The 10,877-nt window shown below is 39.1% G+C and overlaps 1 protein-coding gene across 1 annotated transcript; it reads right to left on the bottom strand.

Moving 5' to 3' along the window:
- Window positions 1-707: 707 nt before the first annotated feature.
- On the bottom strand, window positions 708-10,678 carry ZNF367 (zinc finger protein 367). The gene is made up of 6 exons (XM_034410073.3): window positions 10,481-10,678; window positions 6,515-7,602; window positions 5,466-5,616; window positions 3,658-3,777; window positions 3,182-3,320; window positions 708-2,928 (listed from the first exon to the last, which is right to left on the bottom strand). The coding sequence occupies exons 2-6, from the start codon at window positions 7,391-7,393 to the stop codon at window positions 2,691-2,693; spliced, it is 1,527 nt and encodes a 508-aa protein (XP_034265964.3). The 5' UTR covers window positions 7,394-7,602; window positions 10,481-10,678; the 3' UTR covers window positions 708-2,690.
- Window positions 10,679-10,877: the final 199 nt, after the last annotated feature.

Here is a 10,877-nt window from a genome sequence, read left to right as displayed (position 1 = left end):
TTTACATTCCTGCTATGGGATAAAGGAGTCATTGGTTAAATTTGATAATCCATAGTTTTAGTTTGCATGATCATGATTCACTGAATAAATAATAAATGTTGAAAACATTGTTTTGGGATAAAGTATGAATAAATATAGCTCCTATGATGGAGACCTGTTTGCTAAGGTAACTTGGGTTTTTATGTAAATAGATGGCTATAAATAATTTAAAATTCTGTACTTGTCATAATTAGAAAACTGGATCAATTCAGACTTTGAATGTAAATTGTTTATCTATTTAATATAAAAATTCTAGTTCAAATACAGATCAATTCTAAATTGACTGCAGTTTGGAAAAAAGTCCCATTAAAAAAACCTAAAACATCTATATTGTTATTATTGTAAAAAACACAAATGCGGCTAGAAATTAGGAAAATAATAAAGCACAAAGCATCAGAATCCCAGTTTATATTGATGGTATCAACATTTGGCATACTGAATTAAAAAAAAATTGGAATATGGTGAGATATGTCCAAAGCTTTCCACAATGAAAATTTAAACTGAAGGATTTATTTTCTTCAATCAAAAGTTATCAAATATTAAATTATCAAAATAACTGTTAAAAGAAATATGCAGGGACTTGTCCAGGAATTTGGGAGGAGTTTACGACATACCCAAAGATCTCTACATTGCAATGAGAATTCATGACATTACCATGAATACAGATGTAAAGTCCAGGCAACATTTTATTCAAAGCTTATTAGAATTACAGCATTTTAACTCATGCCAGAAGTACAGCTGAATCATACACAGCAGAGAATTCTTGAACTTCCATTTTTTAAAAATCCAACTTTTTACAAATGGTTATCTGGAGTTTTTTTTTTTTGTCCAAAGATGTATTTTATACATAATTGGTAAAGCAGCTTGACTTGCCTATAGCTAGGCAGAATGTGTTTTAAGTAAATACATATTTTCAATATGCATTCAGTGTAAATAAAATATTGAATTGGGAAGGAAATGTTTGTGCATCAACAAACTAGGCCTTACTTTCATAGCTGGGCAATATAATCATAAATTTACTCCTACAATGGCATCAACTGGATTCCATGAAGTGCAAATGCCTTTCTCTACTGCTAAATCAGATTCAGAGAAAGCATGAAAGTTTACATTGATTTTCTAAATGCTTTAATATAACTTTAAATGTAGCCCAAAGGTCAACGTTGAAGTGCTTTGTTTTAAGGATGAAGGTTTCAGAAAAATCTTAACAATCCCCAAAATAAAACTATGTCAAATGTATAAACTGCACTAACTTTCTGGTTTTATAGCCATTTGCCAACATTAATATGTAATTCTAGGATATCAAAGTATAGCTGGAACTAGGGGGAAAAAAACCATCTAGTACTAGCTTGGATCATTGAAAAAAGTTATTTTGATAAAATATCACTGATTTTATGTTCTTATGCCAGAAGCCTTGACTCTTCCTAAAATCAAAATTGTTAACCTATAATGCACTTGTATTCATTGTTTATACAGACCGTTAGCAAGGCACACATCTGGCATATGATAAATTACTTAAAACTATTTCTAATGTATACCACTAGAACTTTTGTTTTCCTTTAAGTGATCAAAAGCACTAAGTGCTGTACTACACCTTCACTTATGGAAAGAATATAGCCTAAACATCTCACACTTGTAACTACTGCTGAAAGCTACAATTAGTGAAAACAACTTGGCATTTAAATTTCAGGTAAAGTAATAAGGTGGCATCACGCAAAAAAACCCAAACCAAAACAAAACCCAACCCCTATCTGCGGGAAAATGTTCTGAAGCAACATTTTAGTGTTTGCTGGTGAAATTCTAAAATATACTTAAAAATCAATGCTACCCTGTAAATATCTCCATGAACAAAACACAAATGCCATTGTTGTGGGTTTAAGAGCTCTGACTGAAACCCATACTTGATGTTACTACAATGCCTAGAATTTGCAAGAGTAATCACTCGGTTATAGAAGAGTCCAACAATGTGCAAATATTCCCATATTTATAATGGGAACAATAAGTGCTGCTCAACCAAAAGACCTTTAAGGTATCTATCCATAAAAGCAAAGTCAGCCTCCATGTCAGCAGTCACAAAGAAGATTCTAAATGAAAATCTATCCAATTCATCTATTCTGCCATAAAATTAAGACATTCTAGCATCTGTCAGTAATATTAGATAAAATATCTTCAAAACAGCATGGGTACATCACTGATTACATCCAATTTAAAAAAATCTATTAATTTGCTTTGAATGTATGTACCATTATTCCCATACAGGTTCAGAAAGTGCTTCCTGTGAGAACTGAAATAAAGAATGACTGGCATCCCAACTTTAAACACTGTTTTTATGGAAGCAAATTTCACCGGTTGCAGTGACTTACTTCCATGCAACTGTGATTAAAAGCACCCTAACCTTGCAAATCTAGCTTTCTGTAAGATGATCATGTTACACAATGCATCATACAATCTCCTATTTACAAAATACTTTAAAAGCTTTACCATATAAAAAGTGCAATTCTTTTACCCCATTTTCTAGGGTAACAACATTCTTCATAAATTCTACATAATAGCAGCCTATGGAAGCCAATAAGGTGCTTAGCTTATGCCAGAAGCTAATTGGTTTAAATAACAAAATTCAGTACATTTTGTTAATCCACACTTCAGTTCTTCTATTACTGTCGCAGTGGGGCTCCGGCCAAGTTGGCAAGCTCAATGAGTGCCAGTGCCCCATGTAAGCGTTCACGCTGTTCTTGAAGGCGGCTACAAAGGGATGAATGAGCAGTATTTTTTTCTTCTTCTTCCTCATCTTCAGATTGAAGATATTCCATGGGATCTTGCTGCTCCTGGTCAGGCTTATGAATAGATTTATTTTTCAACACAGGAGTGCGTTGTTCTCTCATTTCCCAATACCTGTTAATAACAATAAAATTAAGCATTAGAAAACCATTACTGAAATATTATTGCCAACTAGTTCCAAATTAAGACAAAAAATTGTTTCAGTGTAAGCAACGCCCCTCTCCCATCTGATCCTTGAGGTAAACAAAGAATAGGAAGCTTTTATTAGCATCCTGGCCATGGTTAAACAAAATACAGAACTGTTGGTTAACAAGAGACTGTCCAATCTCTCTCAATTCTTAATGCTGCATTTTATGTAAATACATACTTTGTCAGCCATTCAGCAACAGCTTTGTTGTCTGCAGTTTGCTTTTTGTTCAGTTTATCTGTAGGTTCTTCTCGTCTTAATTTTGCATATGGATGCTTGGGACAATGGCGGTTTGCATGTGTGAATCTGCTTATACATCCTTAAGTGAAGAAAGTATCAGTCACAAATATAGTTAGACTAGACTCCCCCCCAAACAAAAACACATGAGGAATTTCTCTGTTCTTAGTTAATTTGATTTCTGAAGGAACACAGAAATGTGTGATTATCTTTGAAATCTGCCGCTTCCCAATTTATGTAGTAAGGTTTTTTTTAAACTATATTGCTTAGAGGCTATCACGTTTTTCCAAGCTATTCATGCCTAAACATAGGATACCTGATTCTAGTAAAATAAGATGAAAACTAGGAAATTTTGTTGGCTTATTTTCAAGACATTTATTCACTGCAGTTTGAATGAAAGCAATTTTCTCATGACTCACCATTTTCTGCACAGACAAAAGGCTTCTCTCCTGTATGGAGACGCTGATGTGTTTTAAGTTGCCCACTCTGAACAAAAGCTTTCCCACACTCTGGGTAATCACACAAATAAGGTCTTTCACCTAAGGGGGAAAAATTCCCTCTCTTGAGTTTCTTCCAGGAATTTCTTGCATAAAATAAACAAAGTCCTCATTTTGCTAAAATTTGCCAGAACCTGTCTGAGTTATGTTACAGATAGACTTCAACTTACAAACATTTAATGGCAGTTCAAAGTTATGACAGTGCTGAAAAAAAATCACCTATGACCTATTCTTGAAATTACAATTGGTGCACCATCTTTCCAATCACATGATCACAATTCAGGTACTTGGCAACCAGCTCATTTATGATGGTCACATGATCATGATCTAAAATCTCCCTCACTTCTGACAAACAGTCAATTGGTGAAGCCAGATTTGCTTAATGGTGTGTGCAATTCACTTAATGGGACTCTCTTAACATGATAAAAATTGCTGTAAAATTGAGTCCGGTCATGTGATGACTTGCTTACTGACCACACCACTTACTGACCAAAATTCTGGTCCCAACTGTGCCAAAGGCAACTGGATTTTGTTTTTCTTTGAAGACCTTCGCTTCTCCTCCAAGAAGCTTCTTCAGCTTTAATTGGATGGTGGGGAATGGAAGGATTTATATTCTTTGCAGACAGCTGCCATTTGCATTCTTTTATAGAGACAGAGGCCACCTGAAGGTTTATCTGTTTACTCAGAGTCACCTGAGTAGTGCAAATGGTTGTGGAGCCTTCTTGGAACTGCTGAAAGGACTGTGTTGTACAGGCCTGTCAAAACTGGTGGCCTGCAGGATGGATATGTCATGCACAGGCCATGCCCACCCCGGCTCTGCAAAGGCAAAAAAGTCTCGATACGGCACAATCTGGCCCATAATGCGATTGAGTTTGACATCTGTGGTGTTGTAGAATAGGGACAGATGTCATGTCCCTTCCCCTCTGTTGAGAGAGGGATGTTCAATTTTGACCCCTCTTTCAAACCAGCTGTCTTCTGTCCAAAATGTGGACTTTGCCGTCTTCAAAAGAGTGGCCTTTGTCTTTAAATATAGATTGTTGAGTCTTGTCCTGATGGGTTTGTTCAAGTTGAGGATTACCTTTATTATTTTTTAACTTTTCATTAGTTTGAAAGGATGCTAAAAATCTGAGACAGTCCAACTAAAAAGTTTTTTTTTTGCGCAAGTATGCTGTTAGTCCTTTTTCTAGACCATTTAAAGACATTTTTCCTTTAAAACAAACTATCACAGCCTCTTGAAAAAAAAGTTGCATTTATACACAAAGATTCTTCAGTAAGAGATAAAATTCCAAATTAAGCTTTAAGGAGTGAACAGAATAAATTTCATGAAAATTAAGCACATGCATTTTAGTTGAAAAATTATATATATATTAAATACAGCTTTATTCCTTATAATACTGTAGTATTTATAAGTATTTAGCTAGCTCTTTAATAGCTGAAAATTCTAAGGAACTAAGAAGACATTCATGGAATTATTGCTTCTCCCTATCAATAGAAAAACACAATCCACGACACCCTAATCCAAATTCACATTATTTCAAGGTGTAATAAAACATAACATGGACAATACAGATCTTAGTCTGTTGAAGTGAATAACTTCTCATCTATGATTGTTCACTGTAAAGTTCCATTTTATTCAAAATCTGAGGTTTAGAGCATGTCCAGAACTAAGTTGTTGCATGACAAATCATTCTAAAGTAGTGGGTCTAATATTGTTTATCCAGTCCACTTACCAGTATGAGTTCTTTTGTGTGCCTGCAAAGACTTCTCTCTTGGAAAAACTCTGTTGCAAACATTACAACGTATTCTGCTAGATGAATGCTCTCCCTCACTTATTAGATCTCGGACTGTCTCTGCTCTTGGTCGGCCTCTTCTAATCCCATCCTAGTAAATTAAAAAGTCTGTTAACAATCTAAAACAACGATCCCCCCCCCCAAAAAAGTACTATACTGTGTGTGTGAAAGAGAAGAAAAAATATTTCTTAAGCCATAAAGAGCTAGTTAGAGCATTATATGGGATGCAGTCCTAATTGGGGGGAAGAGAGGGGGGGGCTTTTATCTGTTGAAGGCGCTGTACATATAAACCTACTTTAGTTTTTGTGATGCTAAAGAACCTGCACCCCCCTTGACACAGCAATGGACATAGGATACTCTTAAGGTAAAATTCAATTCAATTCAATTCTTTATTGTTAGTGCACAACATATGTACAATGAGATTGGTTGATATAAATAAATATAAATAAATAAAATAAAATGTAATAAAATAAAATAAAGGAACTCTGGTTGAGATGACACCGCTGCTTCTTGTTGTTTTTCCCTTCAGAGGGAACGTTCAGGGGGCGGCAACTTTTAAAACAGCCTGTCTCAACTACCGCACATTTTAGTTACCCTGTAAGAGAAAAGCGCATCCACCCAGAATTAAAAGAGCTCGTGTGAAACCGAGGGCAGATCAGGGGAAAGCGCGGGAGGGTGGGGGGGGGGGGTGGGAACCGAAGGGCGCGCGCAGCACGCGCGCCACCTGCCTCGCCGGAGCGTCTTGCGCGCGCTGGCGCTCGCGGCCGACATTTAAAGGATCTTTTGGCGCGCGGAGGTGTCGTCATCGGGAGGGCGAATCACCCGCGGAAATGACTTAACTGCAACCCCGCGAGACGCTCGGGAGCGAAGGGGCGGGGCCCCCGGGCTCCAAATAAGGTTCCTTTTAAACCGAAGCCCTTTTTTTCCTCAACCGTCGCTTCCCACGCTTCTCCTTCCCACAACCTCGCCCACCTCTCGGGCTCACTCACCCTCAAGTGCCCGTTGCTCCCAGTACCGCTGTCGGGGCTTCCCGCTTCTTCGTCTTCTCCTGCGGAGCGCTCCACGGCGCTCCGGAGCCCGCCGCCGTTGCCTCCTCCTCCCTCGCGGAGAGGCTGAGATGCGGCGGGCGGCGGGCTGAGGGTGACGTTGTGCGCGTTTTCCCCCCAGCGCCATGGGTAGACCATGAAGTCGCTGAAGCCCGGGCTGGTAGGGATGGGTGGCGGCGGCACGGGCACGCGGGCGGGATCCTCGCTGCTGGCGAGCGGCGGCTTGACTGGAGTGGTTTTGATGACCGACACCAAGACGCGCTTCGGGGAGCTTCCCGGACATACGATAACGGGCTGAGGGCCCGGCAGCTCAGACATGCTGCGTCGGTCCGAGATTCTTTTGCTTCTCGATCCGCGGGTCGCTGGTACCGCTTGTACCCCCGGGCGGGTGCTTCCCTTGGCTTTTCCTTTGGTGGCCGAAAAGGAACGCCTCAGGTGTGCATGACAGGAAGACTCCTCCGTGGAGATGCCAACCCCGTGCAGTCTCTGCCCGGCTGTCTGAAGCAATCGCGGCTTCTCACCATTCAGCAGCGGTAACCCCCGACCACCGCTACCGAGCCCTAGACTTTCCCGCGTTACATTTCGCGCCTGGGCGGAACCAATCGTCGAATCGGCTGCGCACGTCATTGGAGTGACAGCCCCTCCCAGCCAATAATTAAGGAAGGCAACACCCACCACCCTCCGTCCAAAGGCGGACCGCTTAGAAAAAAGGCACGCTGGGCGTGGCTTCGGGGTATTCGGGTTTATCCATTGGCTGATGTTTTGTCTCACTAGCCAACAGAATTCGAAAGTTGCCTGGGAGGGTGGGTCGCCGGTATTCATCAAAGCTGGCCTCCATCTTTCCCCCTGCGAGCGGTCTGATTATGAGCGGGAGGACTTGGCTGAAGGGAGCATCTCTTGATGGTGGTGAAAATATACCGCAAGCTTATTTTGCAGCAGACGTTTGGATCCAGACTTTGCCAAAGATCCCTCAAGCTCAACTTTCAAGGCGCGCTGTGCCGGGGTACCATGTGATCTCTTAATCACGTGATCTATTTAAAGAGCAGAGTGCGGGAACAGTAAACACGAATTGCAACTTCAGAAGCTGTTCGGTTTACGAGAACAGCCTGAACAAACGCGGGAGCGAAGTCTTCCGCGTAAACAGTACAAGTGTGCTCTGATCTTGAAACCTGCCCACGGGCCTATACGGTTATCCGGTCTTTGAAATGAGAGGCTTGACATCCTTTTGGCTCAGCTATTCACACTTACCCTTTCTCATCCAAGCATATTAAATGTTTTTGTCGGGAATCTGTCAATATCTGAAATAAGATCTAGCCGTGCTGACACATGCCCTAGTTATGTAAAAATTGGATTATTGGAATGTGTTCTATTTGGAGCAGCTTTTGAGGAACGTTTGGAAACTGCAACTGAGTCAGAATGAACACAGTTGAAAAACTGGTTGGGTGCTTGCAGAATCATATTAAAGTTTGCCTTGCCAATACTATGATGCTTACTTACCTGCTTTGGAGCAACATCAGTTTTTATAATGATTTGAAGCCATAAGGAATTATTCCTGAACATTTTATTGATATATTTTCTCACATTAATCCTGCTTCTCTCTACTATTGGATGAAAAGGCTTTATTTTATTCTAACGATAGAAAGATTAAAACTGCCTTGCTAGACCCATCTTATTCTACCATTTTATTTTTCATACTGGCCAATCATGCCTTAGGGTTGATTGAAAGCAGGAGATGGAGACTTAGCCACCTGTTCTCCAATTGATTTTGGAAACATGCTGCAGAGGTGTCTGCAGAGAAGTAAAAATGACAGTCACAATTCTATGGTTATAATCTTGCCCCTTATCTGTGTGTATTCTAAACGGGGTAACAATGAGTCTTCAATAGTAATAGCATTCACTGTAAGGACTGCAACAGCCTGTATGTAGGACACTTAGGCAGAAGCCTAGCAGGCCGCATCTATGAATGCAAACCAGCAGCCAAAAGACATGAAAACACATGAACAGACATAACCATAGTTTCAAATGGGAAACAGTGAGCATCCTAAACCAAGCCAAGTCAAAAAACACTAGAGAATTCCTGTAAGCCTGGCACTCTGACAATTCATCCATCAACAGTACAAGGCCAACCAAGGAAACATCAAGATCACTCCCACCAACACTGACACGGCAAGCCATTAGTATATAAAATGGGAGCAAACCCCAATCCCTACTAGCATTGATTGTGTTACCTAGTTTGGTAATGAAATGGCTGCAAGAAAACAAGTTCAGAGCATCAAGGACCCCAAACTAATAGATCTACAGGTCATCACAATGATGGAGAAATTATGTGCATGCAGTGACATCACAATGCAAATCTCGGTGTTTGTTTTTGTATATGATTTCAGATGCAGGTAGGTAGATCGTGTACTTTGTCTTGTCATACCAAAACACATATTTCCTCATTCTGCCCATGTCTCTGTTGATAATTTTTCAGCATGTACCTTTTGTTTAGGAAGGTGCATATATATGTGTGTATGTATAAGTATATACATACACATACTATATATGTGTGTTTTTTTTTCCTTTTAAAAAACTCATTTTTATGATTTTACATTATGATTTTGGTTGCAGATAACTGCTGTGGCTTACATGCTAACCTCAGAAGGGCAGGATATAATTAATTATATAATAAAATCTTATATAATAAAAATATAATAAAATCTGTTTAACATATTACAATTTGTCATAGTTCAGGTGTAATGGACACATCCCAAATATTAAATTCCATCAACTAGCATTTTTAATGCTTCTGGGAAGATCAAGGGAATGAATGGGTGTGTCAGTGGGAAGATTAGAAGCAGTAAAGTAAGTGAAAAGGGTTGTGTTCATAGGTGCAGTCAGATATGCTGCTATGATATTGATGCAATAGCAGTTGCAAGGTGCTTTCCTTAATTCTCACAATTTAGCGAAATGACTTAGGCTTGATTTTGTAGTGTCTGAGAAATCTTTTCTGCTCCCTAAGAACAAGTAACTTGGTTCTTCCTGGTTGGTTTGGGGGAGCCAGGAAGCCTGATTCATATTTTTTACATTCATGCAAAATGACATATGGATTTAAGAAGTATGCACAAAAGTATCTTAAATGGAAACCCTTTCCTCTCAACAAGTTTTCAAATTGAGTTTTAACTGTATAAATTAATAAATCTCATCCAAACTGGTTGGCATAATAAAAGAAGATACTTAGTTTAAGTACCTAACTGATCTTGTCTGATCTCAAAAAGCTAAGGGAAGTTAGATCTGGTTAATAGTTAACATATGACTAAAATGTTAGTGTTGTACAATAAATTGGTATTTGTCAATTGATCAAACCTGGGAAAAGGGAATACAAGACTCTTCAATACTGCCAAGGAAAATACATGGACATGTGGACAGTATTCAGTTGCCATAACGTCTATATATATCGGGAAAGTTAAGCTCCCTATGTAAGTTTCCAGTATCATTAAAAAAAATCTTGTGGCTAAAAACATTATTGAACATTTCTTGCTAGATCCAAAATGAAATAACCATGAAATGCTTTTGACTAGTTTGAGGGAATTTGCCAATGTAACAATAGAGAAGTCCTAAAGTAAAAACTTGAAACAGTAACAGCATCATAATTTAGTAAGATTCGCTTGACAATGAAATGGCATATAACCTTAATAAAATAATAAATTCTGGCACAGCTTGCATAACACTATATTTGAAATTAATCTTGCTCTAACTTTAACCCAATATTTGTATTTTTTTTTTTGCCCTTCCCACTTGCACATTAATATGTCCATATGTGCATTGAGTCAGGGTGCAATGTAATTATTAAAGACGTTTAACTAAAACCAGAGACATTAAAGATCAATAGAAGAGAACATTTGTAGCTCAGGGTTGAAATGATATTACCTAGTTTGGGTAATAAAGGATCTGCAAAGAGGCTCACAGAATACCCGTCAAATTCAAGATAATCTTCAGCCATTGGGCCAATCACAGTTCTTCACTTAGAGTGATTCATTGATGTTTCAGTGTTAGATTCAGTGTAGCATAGTAGTCAAGCAGCACTCAAATCTTTCGCCCCCTACTAGACGGAACTTTGATAATACTATATTACAAAAAAAAAAAAATCCTAATAACTCAAGGCTCTAACACGTGACGCCACAGACGCTCTACGTCATCGACCAGCGGCGTGGGAAATTGTTGAGAGGTGGGGATCCCGTGTTTTCTTTGCTTGACTGAGGCAGAATTCCGGATGCTGATTGGTTAATGACTCTACACGTTTGTGAGGCTCATTATTGGGTAGGAC

Source organism: Pantherophis guttatus, chromosome 2, assembly GCF_059756535.1.
Source record: "Pantherophis guttatus breed Tessera chromosome 2, ASM5975653v1, whole genome shotgun sequence".
In the NCBI taxonomy this organism is placed as follows: Eukaryota; Metazoa; Chordata; class Lepidosauria; order Squamata; family Colubridae; genus Pantherophis; species Pantherophis guttatus.
This window is presented reverse-complemented; position numbering and strand designations above follow the sequence as displayed.

Bases quoted from the DNA above. Each gene is read 5' to 3' on its own strand.
- ZNF367 (XM_034410073.3), bottom strand. From the start codon at position 7,393: ATGAATACCGGCGACCCACCCTCCCAGGCAACTTTCGAATTCTGTTGG. The intron at 5,617-6,514 runs GTGAGTGAGCCC...TTAATTTACTAG, and splicing joins GGAGCAACGGGCACTTGAGG to GATGGGATTAGAAGAGGCCG. The intron at 2,929-3,181 runs GTATGTATTTAC...TGTTATTAACAG, and splicing joins GTTGCTGAATGGCTGACAAA to GTATTGGGAAATGAGAGAAC.